Source organism: Otolemur garnettii, unplaced genomic scaffold (assembly GCF_000181295.1).
Source record: "Otolemur garnettii isolate 467f Iridium unplaced genomic scaffold, OtoGar3 scaffold00002, whole genome shotgun sequence".
Taxonomy (NCBI): domain Eukaryota; kingdom Metazoa; phylum Chordata; class Mammalia; order Primates; family Galagidae; genus Otolemur; species Otolemur garnettii.
The window spans coordinates 5,965,955-5,981,635 of NW_003852397.1; the positions used below are offsets into that span (position 1 = coordinate 5,965,955).

The 15,681-nt window shown below is 39.9% G+C and overlaps 1 protein-coding gene across 1 annotated transcript in view; it reads right to left on the reverse strand.

Annotated features, from left to right (window-relative positions):
* Positions 1-15,681, reverse strand: part of AK9 (adenylate kinase 9) — a 137,262-nt gene that overhangs the window by 65,819 nt on the left and 55,762 nt on the right. The window contains exons 14-18 of the mRNA XM_023512441.1: positions 13,711-13,856; positions 11,980-12,136; positions 11,190-11,301; positions 6,504-6,580; positions 3,395-3,556 (exon numbers count right to left, since the gene is read on the reverse strand). Coding sequence (XP_023368209.1) covers positions 3,395-3,556; positions 6,504-6,580; positions 11,190-11,301; positions 11,980-12,136; positions 13,711-13,856 — 654 coding nt within the window. The remainder of the gene's footprint in view (positions 1-3,394; positions 3,557-6,503; positions 6,581-11,189; positions 11,302-11,979; positions 12,137-13,710; positions 13,857-15,681) is intronic.

Consider the following 15,681-nt stretch of genomic DNA (forward strand, 5'->3'; position numbering starts at 1 on the left):
TTTTGGTTGCAGCCATCATTGTTGTTTGGCGGGTCCGGGCTGGGGATTCGAACCCGCCACCTTAGGTGTATGTGGCTGGCGCTTTAGCCGCTTGAGCCACAGGCGCCGAGCCCTCAATGTTTATTAACAGCTGATGTTATTACACATCTATGAAGAGCTTGGGATGGAACACTGACATGTGAACTAATGTAGGCTCATGTTCTGGCAAGCTCCATGTAATATAACTACACCTAAGCAGTACATAAAGAGCAAATTGGAAAAATTAAAGCAATTGTTCCCAAAGCCCCAGAATGTGTATGTCGTTGCCCATTAAAGCATTGATTCTAAGCAATACACGTTATCCTCCCATTCTAAGAAGACTGCAGGGACAGCAGGATTGAAGTGAAACCCTAGTCATCCCACACGAGTATTGACTGAGATAGTGATTATCTTGTGGCTCAAAAGAGAAGTCAAAATCCAAAGGAAATGATGTGTCCTCTGGGAGGAGGTGTAAGAAACTTGTTTTGGGTGGGGTGTATACTGCACTATTTTTTTGTGATTGTCATACTAAGTTATCACAAACTCTGTGGCTTAAAACAATAGAAATTTATTTTCTCACAGTTCTGAGTACCAGAAATCAGAAGTCAGGGTGTCAGCAGCCCCCAGAGGCTCAAGTTGGAAGATCCACTTTGCCTATCCAAGCTCCTTCTGGCTGCCTCCATTCCTTGGTTGGAGGCCACTCCGGTGTCTGCTTCCACCTTCACATCACTTTCTCCTCTCTGTGTATGCTAATCTCTCTCCTCAAAGGATACTTGCAGTGGAATTTAGGGCCACCTGGATAATCCTGGATAGTCACTCCATCTTAAGACCCTTGGCTTGGTCCCATTTGTAAAGACCTTCTGTCCAAGTAAGGATTCACAGGAAGTTAGGCTGTGGACATATGTTTGGCAGCCACCATAAGACTGCCACAGGTTACTCTGGGTAAAGTAAAAAAATCCAAAAGGAATGGATTTATATCAGACAGGGTGTTTTTAAGTTGGGGCGGGGGAACCCACTTAAACAATTTAAAGAAGACGACTTTATAGAGAGGGATCCTTGCATGGAAAACATAATCACTAGGTAAATCAGATGGAAACCCTCTGTGAAACAGACTATGGTTTAATATGATGAAACAGACCCATGATTTCACAGAAATGGACCAGCCCTGGGGAATCCCTGTCATGTCTGTAGCATCGGGCTGACCCTAAATGGAGTAGGACACTAGCATTAGTATATCCAAAGTAGGTCACCTGGGGAAGAAGGAGATTAAAAATCTTCCCCTAGACTTGCTACATCAGTATATACCTACTAATTCCGAGACATTAGCACCTGAGGATATGTCTGATACATCAGATTTAATGGGAGTCAGGGTTGTTTTTTTGGTTTGCTTTTGGTATTTTATGACCCACCTTCTTGGTAGGTGGGTGGGGAGGGAGAATCATTGTCAGCCTAACTATCTGGCTGGCAAAGAAAATGATGATGTTTCTGGGTGGGAGTTCCGGTCAATACAAGTGTGAGACTCTCAGAAGGAAACTGAGTATTCCATCGTGCCAGCTCCTGTGTCTAGTGCCAGTGTTCTGATTTTATAGTGATTGCTACAATCTGAACATTTGTACCACCTTTGTTTCTCCAATTTTACACATTAAAACCTAAGTCTCCAGTGGTAAGATATTCAAAGGTGAGGCCTTTGGGAGGTAATTAGGTTCCAAGGACTCAGCCTTCAGGAATGGGGTTGATGTTTTTATAAGGGTGGACATGAGAGAGAGGATCTCTCTCTCTCTGTCTGCCATGTGAGGATGTAACAAGAAAACAGCCACCTACACACCAGGATGAGTGCCTTCACCAGACCCTGGATCTGCTGGCACCTTGATCTTGGACTTCTCAGCCTCTAGAACTGTGAGAAATTAATTTCCATTGTTTAAACCACACAGTCTAAGGTATTCTGTTAGAGCAACCTGAATAAACTAAGATACTGTCCCATCCCATCAAGCTAATGCCAGTCCCTGCAGGAAGAATGATCTATGTTGAACATGAGATTTTTCATTGTAAAATTTTCCCTTAGTCCTGCTTCATTTGCCAGCTAACAGCAGGTTGCCAGCCCTTAACTACTCCAGGCTGGCATCTAGCTGGAGGTATCTGAAAACCTTTAGCTTGTAGGATTAGTTTCTAACCCAGTACCAACTGTGGTTGGAAGCGTTTGTGAGCCTCACTCACCATACCGTAGTGGGGTACCCTACCTTGATGCTTGAAGCCTAATCTCTAATCTTTGGAGTGACTCTCATCAGCCATAGGCTCCTGGCCCTGCCTCTGACCCCCCAAACCGGACCTCTACAGTAGAGTCAGTTGCATGAATGTGTGACCTGGTTTTCCAAGGTCACTTCAAGGGCTTGGAACTTGCTTTAATGGTCCTCAGGTGTCATTTTGAAATTCAAAGTAATTTCACCTTGAACTTGAGTTTTGTAAGCAGAGTCCAATGGGACTCCAAGGGGACAATGGAGCCTACATGAGAAGCAAGCACGTGAGCAGAAGAGATATGCCCCATACATGTTTGCCATTCCTTCTTATGAGCATTCCTGATGCCACATCATGAGCACAGAATTCCAACGGACCCATGTTGTGTAGGAGTAAGAAGGACTGAGTGAGCCGAGGGGGCAATGCCAACAGCCCGGAGAGATCGTGCTTTCTCTTTTATCTAGAACTTGCTCCAAATGCAAAAAGTAAGCAATGGCCCTATCATACCCTTTCTTATTCATGTTACTTTCCTTTATCAGCTGACCACTTACTCTAAAAATGATGACATGGAAGGCCAGGAAAAGTTAGGGCAACCCACAGTTCCTTTTCATTTCAGTCCTTCCTCCATCAGTAGTCAGCTAAAGGCAGAGTGTGCTGGGAACAGGTGCATGTTATAAAGTGAGATAAAGTGTTGAGTTGGTTGCATGCAGCAAAACTAACCAGCACTTAATATTCTGGTAAGCATGAAACACAGGCACATACAAGCTGCAAAATATAAATTGTGCATTTTTGGTGATTCTGCACGTGAGTTAAAATCTTATGTTTGCATTTTAAAATGTCGTTGCACAACATAAAGATGCACTGTAAACATGCTAATAATTTAAAATTTTAATTTTTCTTTACTGGGAATGATGTTAAGTAGCAAACAAAAAAAAAGCATGACAAGTTAAGAGACTGATGAGCATTCCTGATGCCTCATCATGAGCACAGAATTCCAGTGGAGGGCTCATCTCTTCATCGTCAGCCACCTTCCATTTTATTAGCGCATGTGCGCACACACATAAACACCCCCACAGCCACACCCACAGAAGCACATTACAGCACAGGAGGAAAATTAAGGACTTAGCCCCCTTTAAAGACTAACCTGATTCAGGTTCTGGTTCAGGGGCCGCAGATCCTTCAGATTCAACAGGTAACAGCGACCCTCTGGGCTCTTCCGATGCTTCAGTTGCCTCAGATTCTTCACGAACTTCAGATCCCTCACCTTCACTCGTCTCTTCAGCCTCATTAAACAGATCTTCAGCTTCTGGGGAAAAAATGGAAGAAATTAGATTGCTTGAACCCACCACCCAGGACTTTGAGGTTGTTGTGAGCTACCAAGATACCACATTTGGCTAATTAAAAAAACAATTTCTCTAGAGGTGGGAGTCTTGCTAGGTTGCCCGGTCTTGTCTCAAACTCCTGGCTTTAAGCAACCCTCCAAAGCCTCCCGAGTTGCTGGAATTGCAGGCATGAGGATTTTATTCTAGCTAATTAAAAACAGTAAATGGTGTAGTATGTGACTATGTTAAATGTAAATTTTAAAAGTTTAACTCTGAGTTTTATGTAGATGCTGATGACTGCTAAGTGAATGTATGTTTGGAATTCTTTCAGGAAGAAGACGGCATGAATGCTGGTGTCACCAAAGCCCTCTCCCTAATTTCCTCTTATATACTTATGAAATTGATGTAATACTTACAAAAATGAAAAACAAGGTACTTTTTATGCAAAGATAATATGAAAAAATAAATGAGCTTGTTTTCTGGACTCTTATGGGAATTAATTCCCTCAATGAATACCTCTAAGAATCACTTTCTAGCAGTGTGACAAACTTCTGGCATCTGAATTTTAACCTAAATCTGGATGATTAACCACCAAGAGAAAGGCATCTCCAAATATTCTTATATCTAGGTTTAAACAAGGGCTACCTGGAAGTGGTTTCCAAGTAATCTGGAATGTGGTGACTCTGTGTTAGGTGGAGGATTTCATGGTAATATACACAAGGATGAAGCAGCATTTGTTGAATCCTCCTATGGTTTAGGATGAAGATACATGCTCTACAGAGGAATTTAAAACTTCTTTCCACTGCATATCTCTTATAGTTAAAAAAAATGTATTGCATACCTCCAATAAGTGTATATAGGTTGTGTTCTTATCCATATCAAGTACATTATAAAACATAAAAAAGAGGCCGAGTACCTGGCTTGCACCTATAATCCTAGCACTTTGGGAGACTGAGGCAGGTGGATTGCCTGAGCTCAAGAGTTTGAGACCAGCTGGAGCAAGAGTGAGACCCCATCTCTACTAAAAATAGAAAAAGATAGCCTGATGTTGTGGTGGGTATCTTTATTCCCACCTACTCGGGAGGCGGAGGCAAGAGGATGGCTTGAGTCCAGGAGTTTGAGGTTGCTGTGAGCTACCAAGATGACATGGCACTCTACCCAGGGTGATAGGGTAAGACTTGATCTCAAAAAATAATAAATGATAAATAAAAAAGAATTCATATAATCATGCAGGAAAATGTAAAAAGTCCAAATCCTTTCTTCCAAAGCCCTAATGGATAATCGTATATCATATAAATCAAGAATGGATTGAGAAGTGGTGTAAGGTCTTTAAACTGTCTGGAATTTTGACTGCTAATTATGGGTTATACTAGTTGCACTGATTCATAATAAATTACCCAACACCTTAGTGGCTAAGGATAATTCCATATTATCCTTGCAGTTTCTGTGGGTCAGGAATTGCGGAGTGGCTTGACTGGATGGCTCTGGCTTAGGGTCTCTCATGAAGTTGTAGTGAAGATAGCGATCCAGGCTGCAGTCATCCAAGGACATGCCCAGGGCTGGCATATGCACTTCCAAGGTGGATCACTCAAAGTTAGAACTGAGATCCTCAGGGAGCAGAGATGAGCTGTTATCACTGTGCACCACCCAGAGTCCTGACCCCAAGTATCGTGTGCATAATAAAAGAGGTGGTGGTTTTTACACCATGAAGTTTTGGGGTGGCTTGCTGCACAGCGTGTAAAACTGAAACAGATACTCGGCTCGTTTGAGCCATGAACTCCTGCGGCAGTATAGTGAAATTTATAGGGTCCTTCTCAGAATAAGGATTTCAAATTCATGAAATACATAAGAAGCCAATTATGTTGAAGAGCAGTCATCAATATATAAAAAATTTTGTGCTATAGGAAATTAGTGCATTTTTAGTAGTGTATTAAAGAGCAAGAACTAGCAACTGGTTTAATAACTACCATCATTTTGAAACAGCATAAACAAAATATGTAAAACCATAATGGGATATGAAAATATCTTCATTTCTACTGGTGACAAAGTTGAAGTATTGCTAATACTATTGTGGTTCGTTGTTTGTATTAAGTACCTAATGAATTAGTGAAAATCAGCTTGGAGTTATTTTCCCATTAATTTCACAGACCCCTGAATTTTACTCAAGGATCCCAGGTTGAGAACTCTAGTCTCAAAATCAGCCCGTTAGAGTAATGGAGATGAAAGTTCAAGTGGAAAGCCAATGGGCATGTCGTAAGAGTTTGGCTGTTTTCTCAATTATTGCAAGACTCCTTCTAATGGAAATGATTCCAAAGCTTTCTGTCACCCGTGACAGGAGCAACTATCTAGACAAATTTGGAATCCTTCTGCTGTGTAGCCCTTGCAGAGTGGCACAAGTAGGTATCTGTGTCAGGACTCTTTCTCTGTGAATCCGTTGCTCCAGTTGGCCCCATATGATTTTTTTTTTTTTTGAGACAGAGCCTCAAGCTGTCCCCCTGGGTAGAGTGCCGTGGCATTACAGCTCACAGCAACCTCCAACTCCTGGGCTCAAGCGAGTCTCCTGCCTCCGCCTCCCAAGTAGCTGGGACCACAGGCGCCCGCCACAACGCCCGGCTATTTTTTGGTTGCAGCCGTCATTGTTGTTTGGCGGGTCCGGGCTGGGGATTCGAACCCGCCACCTTAGGTGTACGTGGCTGGCGCCTTAGCCGGTTGAGCCATAGGCGCCGAGCCATGATTTTTTTTTTTTATCCAAATTGGAGCACTGAGAATAAAAGGGAGTAGTAGAAATACTTTGGGACCATAGGCATAAATGTGGACTTTCACAGTAAATTGGGAAATGTTATCACTCTGTCTATAATTCACTTGAAACATTGCAGTTGCTTACAGTAACTATACAGTGACATGTCATTAGTCATATCAATCTGTGTTTACCTTTTGTTTTTAAATTCATAACTTCCATTAGCCTTTGTTTTTCTTCCTCTTGTCTCGATGCCTCTTCTGTGGCTTTTCTGAAAAGAAAAGGTTGAAAATTCAATTACCTTTGGAAATTCAGACATTTCACAATATTATATGAAGTATTCCCCAAAAGGAGATGAGTTAAGTAAAGAAGAGTCCATGCCTATCAGTAGCTCATGCTGAGGCCACAGCTCTCCTAAGACCTGTCCTTCTCTCAAGCTCAGTGCTCTTTGCGTCCATTTTGCCTTCCTTTGAAATCTAGTTACATATAGTCTCTTCAGAAGACTTTCCTATACCCCTTTTTCCAACAGGTCTGTTTCCTGTTAATAGATGGTATTCTTTCACTGTGTTCCAGATCCCACGTTCCAGCCTGATGTCCTGGTGCAACTCAAATTCTCTTTATTCATTTCAGGACTCTGATGTCTGAGACTACCGAATATTGCTTCTGAACTCCTTCTCTATTTCGGCTGTGTCTGCAAACAGGCGCACCCATTTTACTGTGCTTTGCTTTTATACTTCACTGGTATTACACTATTTACAAACTGAACGTTTGTGGCAACCCTGCATGGAGCAAGTCCATTGCTACCATTTTTCCAACAGCACGTTCTCGCTCATGTTTCTATGTCACATTTTGGTAATTCTCACAACTTTCAGATCCTTCCTTCCTTCCTTCCTCTCTCTCTCTTTCTCTCTTTCTCTCTTTCTCTCTTTCTTTCTTTCTTTCTTGTCTCATTCTGTTGGCCTGGAGGCCTGGATAGAGTGCTGTGGCATATTTTTCTCACAACAACCTCAAACTCCTGGGTTCAAGTGATCCTCTTACCTCATCAACCTCCTGAGTAGCTGGGACTACAGGCACCCACCACAAAGACTGGATAATTTTCCTATTTTTAATAAAGATGGGGTCTTGCTGTTTCTCAGGCTGGTCTTGAACTCCTGAGCTCGAACAATCCACCCATCTTGGTCTCCCAGAGTGCTAAGATTACAGGCATGAGCTCAGCCTAGAATTTTTCATTATAGTGATGTATTATGGTTATTTGTGATCGCTGACATGGCTATTGTCATTGTTTGGAGTGTCACGAACTACCCCCATATAAGATGGTAAACAATGGATAAGCATTATGTGTGTTCTGGCTGCTCCACTCTGGCCACTCCCCTGTCAGGCCTTCCCTAGGCCTCCTTATTCCCTGAGACACAAAAATGCTGAAATGAGGCCAATTAATAACCCTACAATAGCTTGTAAGTGTTCAGATGCAAAGCCCCACATCTTTCACTTTCAGTCAAAAGCTAGAAATGATTAAGGTGAGGAAGGTATATCAAAAGCTGAGATAGGCCCAGATCCAGTCTTCTTGTGCCAAGTTGTGAATACCAAGGAAATATTCCTGAAGGAAATTAAAAGTGCATTCCAGTAAACACAAGAATAATAGGGAAATGAAACAGATATTGTTATTGCTGATACGGAGAAAGTTTCAGAAGTCTAGATAGAAGATCAAACTAGCCACAACATTCCCTTGAGCCAAAGCTGGTCTGGAATAAAATCCTAACTCCCCTTAATTTATGAAGTCTGAGAGAGGTGAGGAAGTTGCAGAAAAAAAAACGAAGCTAGCAGAGGTTGGTTCATGATGAGGCCTAAGGGAAGAAGCCATCTCCATAATACCCAAGTGTGAGGCGAAGCAGCAAGTGCGGATGGAGAAGCTGCAACAAGATCTAGCTGTTTAGCAGCATGTTTACCAAATATTTTAAGTCTACTATTAAGACCTACTGCCCAGGAAAAAAAAATCCTTTCAAAATACTACTGCTCATTAAGAATGCATCTGGTCACTTAAGAACTCAGATGGGGCACCAATACTATAGAGAAATTCTTCATGAAAGGAAGAGTAAATTGACCTGACAAACTTACTTGTCTTATTTTAAGAAATTGCCATAGCCTTCCTAACCTTCAGCAAACACCAAATCTGATTAATCAGTTGATAGCCATCAAAATCAAGGAAATTCCACCATCGAAAAAGATTATGACTGGCTGAAGGCTCAGGATAATGAATGGTTAGCCTTTTTTTGTTGTTTTGTTTTGCAGTAAAGTATTTATAAATTATGATAAGTATATATTTTTAGACATAATACTATTTCCCACTTCAGTGACTACCCGATAGTGTAAACAACTTTTTTTTTTAATTTTTTTTTTGAGACAGAGCCTCAAGCTGTCCCCCTGGGTAGAGTGCCAAGGCATCACAGCTCACAGCAACCTCCAACTCTTGGGCTCAAGTGAGTCTCCTGTCTCAGCCTCCCAAGTAGCTGGGACCACAGGCGCCTGCCACAATGCCTGGCTATTTTTTGGTTGCAGCCATCATTGTTGTTTGGCGGGCTGGGCTGGATTCGAACCTGCCACCTTAGTTGTATGTGGCTGGCGCCTTAGCCACTTGACCCACAGGCGCCGAGCTGTAAACAACTTTTGTATGCACTGGGAAACCAAAAGGAGTGACTTGTTTTACTGAACCAGCAATATTTCTGAGATATGCCTATACTTCAGACAGGGCTTTTTTTGGGTGACATCTTTTTTATTCAAAACCTAGAAAAAGTATGTTGCTGTTAAGAATTCAAGACCTGACCAGAATGAGGAAGAACTTTGCTGCTAGTTATTAAAAACTTCTACAAAACCACTTGGATAGAAGATCCAAAGACAAACAATGATGACAGAAAGTATCTTGCCATCTGATAGGCACATTTGGAAACTGATGCTGAAAAAGTTGTAGGATTTGGTGTGTCTTTAGACATTTGACCCAAGATGATGTTCTCGATCCTGTTAAGTTTTTTCTAACGAACTTGTACAGCTTTTAAATGAGTCTCTGATCATTTTCCCTCTCTTTTTAACTATCTTACATTTCATTTTCTGTAGTACATGAAAAAAATTGTTTTGAAATACATTGAATTTCAAAAATCAACATGTAAAAACATTGAAAAGCTTGTTTCCATCTAGGAAAGTGGCATTAAGAAGTTTATGAAAGTATTTAGAATCAAAAGAAGTAAAAATTAATTACAGAAATGGCTTAGAAAATTTTATAAGGTAACAGTGAGGTGAAGGTAGAGTTGGGAGAAAGTGAAGGAGGTTCTGCTTCTTTTTAAAAAAAATTATAGATGTATATATTTTTTATATTTTTAAAATGTAGTAGATCCTAAGTCTAGAACTTACATACTTTATTTTACTCTGACATTGAGATTGTCATGTGTTCTCAAATATTTGACTTTTCTTTTTTTTTCTTTCTTGTTTGAGATAGTCTTACTCTGTTGCTATAGTCTCATCCTAGCTCACAGCAACCTCAAACTCCTGGGTTCAGTGATCCTCTTGTCTCAGCCTCCTGAGTAGCTGGGACTACAGGCGCCTGCCACAATGCCCAGCTAATTTTTCTGTTTTTAGTAGAGATGGGATCTCAGTCTTGCTCAAGTTTGTCTTAAACCCCTGAGCTCAAGTGATCCTCCTACCTTGGGCTCCCAGAGTGTTAGGATTATAGGTGTGAGCCACCATGCCTGGCCTGATTATTTCTTATATACCAAAAATTAAGTTATTCCTTAATACTAGCAGATTGTGGCTCTATTTATAACAAAATTGTACAAGTTTTAAAAGCTAAAGTAAATCTAGTAAGTTTGTAATTAGCGTCTGAATGAAAATACTCTTTAGTCAATGTGTCAAATAACTTTATTAACAAATTTAGCTAAGTTATACTCACATATTTTTATGTTAAGTTCCTAAAGGAATGACTAAAAAACATTCCTCTGATATACACATCTTACTCAACCTCTCTGTGCCTCTGCAATTACCTACTTTTGAGATTTATAATTTCAGGAGTTTAAAAAGCTTTCCTAAATCTAAGCTCATATTGCTAATATCTGAAGGGGGGAATGAAATGCCCCCCTTTATAGCTGACCAAACTATAAATGCCATCATTAATAGCAGGAGGGTTAGTGGATTTTAATAGAGAAATGTCGTTCTTATATGTCTAGGCCTTTATCACTTGGCCTAGAAATCTCAGTGGACAAATTAAAATGTGAAATATTTGAAAAGTATGTTTCAGCAAGGAAGAACAATTAGCAAATGAAGTCACAGTTTTTTAAACTTTATTTTTCAACCTAAAGTACATTGTAGTCTATTAGAGTTTAATATTGACTCTTGCCATGAATAGAAACATGGTCACATTTTTTAAAGTTATTCATGATGCCCAGATTACAGAGTAAGTCCTTAATGTTAAACCTGTCCAATATGAATAACCAGCCTTGTGCTTTCCTTTTGTGGAATTTAGGCTTTGGACATCAGTCACATCACTCAAGTGCATTCTCATTTACTTCCTATCCTCTTGTTTCTTCAATTTGTGGATACCAGTAAATGAAGTGAAGTCACAGATGAATATGGTAAAAAATTTGTATCTTATGCTCATTTTTTAACAGTCTCATTGGAGAGTAGATGCTTGATGTAGAATAAGTTTCGTATACGCTGTGAAATTTAGAGATTCTAGAAGTGTTTGTGAAATCACTGGGCTTTTCTTAGAATCAGTTAGAATTGGATCAAATTAATAAACAATTTTGATAGTATCTATATAAGTCTAAATCCCAAGAAGATAGTTAACAGCTACAAAAGGCACATTAATCTATTTTATCGTTTCAGTCAGGTTTTACCTTGCTGCTTCTTCCTCCTTCTTTTTCTTTTGTTCGTCTGATAATCTTTCTAAAATCTTCGCATCAATTTCAGATTTATTCTTTAAATATAGCCGATTAAGTAAGTATTTTCCTGAAATACAGATAAAGAGAATAGTATTATTTTTGAAGCTTGCAAAATAGAGAGAAATATACTATTTTGGAAATTAAAAAAATTAATTTCTGCCTATATTCAAAGGTATCCATAAATAGAGCCCAGGTTCTTTAAAACATTTATAGACCATCTTAAATCCTTGTTAAAAAGGTATGTATTAGTATAGCATAAATAATTAAAACACGAAGAGAGTTAGTATCCATATTTTTCCTCTGGAAACTTTCACGTCAAGACTATTTCTTTAGGAAGCAAAAGGACAGAATAAATAAAAGTTAGCTCAGCTGTCTTTATGTCCCTATCTTTTACCACTTGAAGGGAAGAAGGACAAATATATAGTCTTTGCCCTTAGTCTTATATATTGTTCACGTAGAAGGTATAGTTTCTGACTTGTGGTATATGTGTGTATGTGTAAGTGTGTGAAATTTTCAGCTTCACGAGCAAGGGCCTGCTAGAACACTCAGCAGACCAGTGCTTATCACTGGTCACCTCCTTGGTAGAAGGAAGCCTCATTTTGTGGACATCTAGGTCCTGCAGAGATTGCTGGAGTGGTACTTTGATCTAGGAAGGATGAAGAGTTTTCCATTCCATATTTTAACCAACAATATTATCAGCAATAAAAACTCCACTTTCAAATGTCCATAATAAATATTTACCAACCATCATTTTCGGTATCTGATAAACAGATGATCAAATCAGGCATAATTCCTTTCTCGAAGATGAGCGCCCACAGTTCTTTAATAAGAGGGCAGTTGTCCAGAATCCATCCTCCTTGTTCTGGGGCACCAGAAAACCTATTCCTGTTTTCTGTCGTTACCTGTGAGAAATTGTGCACTGATATTACCATCATAGCTTGACAAGTCAAGGGTGCCACCTGGATGTGCAATTTTTGTAGATCTTAAACAAGTATCTTTGGACTTCTTTTGACTTTCAGAAGGAAAACCCCATAAACGCATTAATGGGCACAGCTATGATTTAATAAAAAAAAAAAAACAACCTTGAGATTTTTATTAGAACTGCATCAAATCTATAAATGAATTTGAGAAAGACACATTAAGAAGATTTTGTTTTTATACATGAGAATTGATCTATTTCTTGGCCTCAGCTTTTGTTCACAAAGTTTAATAATTTTATTCACATGGACCCCCTTATCTTTTTATTACAAACTTATTATTATTTTACATTTATGTTCCTGTCATGTATGGATTTTTTTATTCCTTTGGCTATCTTATTTCTTATCCACTAGCAATAATTACGTGTTGGATAAACCTCTATGGCTATACGGCTACTGGCTGCCTTATTTCTGAACATGCTCACTTGCTCTTATTGTTTTTTAGATTATTTGCTTGGATATAATAAAAAATATACAGTGCAAGTTATTATATTATAAGTGCAGAAATTATTATATTTCTCCTCTGTTCCGAGAGTTGTTCCTCTTATTTATGTTCCAAGCCATTTTGTACAGCTAAATTTTCCATAGATCATTAAAAATGGGTGTGATAGGGATATTATTGTCTCATTATATGGTCTGCATTGAGATATTCACTTGTGTTTGTTCCTGCTATATTTTTTCCAGGCTCTCCACACTCCTTGTCTTTAGGAGAAGTCCACATAGCAGCAGGGCTGAGTGCAGAAGCTATCTTCCTGACTTCCATTTTACCCAAGAGATTCTGATGTAGGTGGGAAAAGATCATATGCTGAAATGCTACAGAGTAAGAGAAGCGAGAAAGGAAATATGATGGGCCCAGCCAAGGCTTCAGGAGAAGAGACGGATGAGAGGAGAGGTGCTACTGTCTCTGAAGCAGTGCAAGCTACCCAAGTCCAGGAAAACTCAAAGCCGAGGTGGGGAAAGGTTTGGGAAATGAAGACTCGGATGTCTAGGGATGCAAGTTTTGGATGTCTCACCAGCAACAGCTTCAGGTTAGGAATTATCAAGGTGATTCCTCAGTTGGGATCATTGCAGGGAGAAAGTAAAAACCCTCCTTGGGATTTCATATAATAAAGAATTCCAGAACATGTGGCCAAGCCTGGAGACTGTGCTTTGAAGGAGTTGGAGTCAGGAGTGCGGGTGGCACAAGAAGCCTTTACCCATGGCCTGTGTCCAGCCTGGCTGTCACCAGAGAGGCATGGAATTGGGCTTTCAGGTGTCTGATCAAGTACAATTACAGTGGTGCTTAATTTTGTTCATAACAGAAAATTTACCAAAGAGCATTTGTAATTGTTCACGAGGGTACTTTACATTCAATGATGCTGACAATGAAATGTACATAATTTTGAAGGCTACAAATTTCAATACTGTAGAATAAGACACTAAAATATTTATGCATATACTAGATCAACATTTTCTTTGTTATAGCTAAATCCATAAAAAAAAGCTTTTTTTTTTTTTACCTCTGTGAGGACTTCCTCTAAGATTTCAGCATGTTTTACATACGGATGTTCAAAGTTCATATCCTTTGATGCTTTTACAGTCACTTCAATCATAGACAGAACCTCTGGATGATTTGCAGTTACCTCATCTATTGAGACTTCCAATGCTAAAGTAAATTAAGTTATAAATTAATGCCATTAATACTTTCAGCAATAAAACATGGTTGATGGATACTACCCAACCCAAGACGTATCGTCTTCGTGCTGCTGCAAAACGCGCTGGAAGACGGGGGGAAATAAGACAAGGAGGAGGAAATGCTAAGTCAGGAAACACACAGTCAGAAACTATCAGAGGACTGACCTAAAGCCAGTGCACCAGAACGAGGATGAATGGGGGAAGAAGTCCCATCAGGCAGGCGTCAAAATCAACAAAAAAAGGCAGGGACCAGAGTGTTTCAGAAATCAAATGAAAACATGAGCATCTAGAGTCAGAAAACAAGAGAAATACTTTCAGTTATTACTTGGGATGGCAAGAGAACAGGAGGGAGGCAAGTTGGAGGGAATGGGGAAAAAGTGGCATAGGCTGGGTGTTCAAGTGTCACATTTGATTCTTGCCCCCTTTGGTGCTGAAGTGTCTCCTTGCATGACTGAATTGGCTCTCAGGCTGCATCATGATGCAATGCGTATCCATCCCTCTAATGAGATAGGAGCTGGGCGACTCCAGCTAGGTTGACTAATCTACCTCTGCACTTGCAGTCGAGCTTCTGAGCTGCTGTCCCCGGGCCCTATCTCTCAAGGTCTCTACTGGAGCCCAGTTGATCCCAGTCCAGAAACCCTCAAATGGGGGCCTTCAAAGAGCAGCTGCCTATTGCCCTCCTGGCCTGAATGTGTTCTCAAGGATAGACAGAGCCACAGTCTCTGGAGAACCAGAGCAGAAAAATCAAGAATCCATGATCTTCCTAGTAGCCATGAGAGTGGGGGACATGATAAGGCAAAAATAGCCAGGCAAAATTGCTAAGAGCTGCTAGGTGTCCACCCCATATCCCTTCTTTCTTCCTTAGTAAGCAAAGTGCCCAGCTAAAATACATATATATATATCTCCCAATTTTTCTTATAGTTTGGATAGCCAAAAAGATGCAAGCACAATGTGTGTGTGTGTATGTTCCTATTGTCTCTTTGAGAGAGACAGCTGAGTGCCAGTTTTTGTCCCTTGCTTTCCCCCCTCTTCTTACTAGGAACACTGTCGTGATGGCTGGAGCTCTAGCTGCCATCTTGTGTATTATTATAGTAGCTACATGCTGTGGGTGGCAGAGCAGAAAGATAGATTGCCTGTCTTCCCAATATTCTTTCTCACCAAAACAACATATCATGTGCTAATATTTTGTGTGTGTTCCTGCATGTTCAACTGCCTTTAAGATGGCATAAGGTGGGTATTAATAATGCTTTTTAAAAAAGAATCACACATTTCTTCTTTAAATTTTGAAGGAGCTACTTGTGTTTTTTAGAACTATAATCTAAGAGAATCAAATTACCCAAGTATTGATTTACCTTTGTCTGACAAGCCTAAATCTTGACTAGGGCCTTCAGAACTCCATCCTAATGTGGATACTTCACCGGCTCTTTCTTCATCTGTGAATAAAACATTGTCAACACCTTAGGAATGGTATTTTTAAGATATAGGTATATTCCCAAGGAAGATTGTGATATACACTCAGGGACTCAAGTCTCACGTTCCTAACTTTTAATTAAAATAATAACCATAACATTCAAATAGATAAACATATGTATCAGCAGGTAAAATGAAGATAATAATTTAACCTATAAGAAAACCAGGAGTAGTTTCCATTTACTGTAATGCCAGTGAGTCTAAATTGAAAAAAAAAAATCTACAGTGCTGTTTCTGGGGCAATTCACATCCTCCCGACTGCAGGAGGTAAAGGCTGTGCTTACCTCAGAGACATGAGGCAAGGAGGTGCCTTTTTACCAATGTCT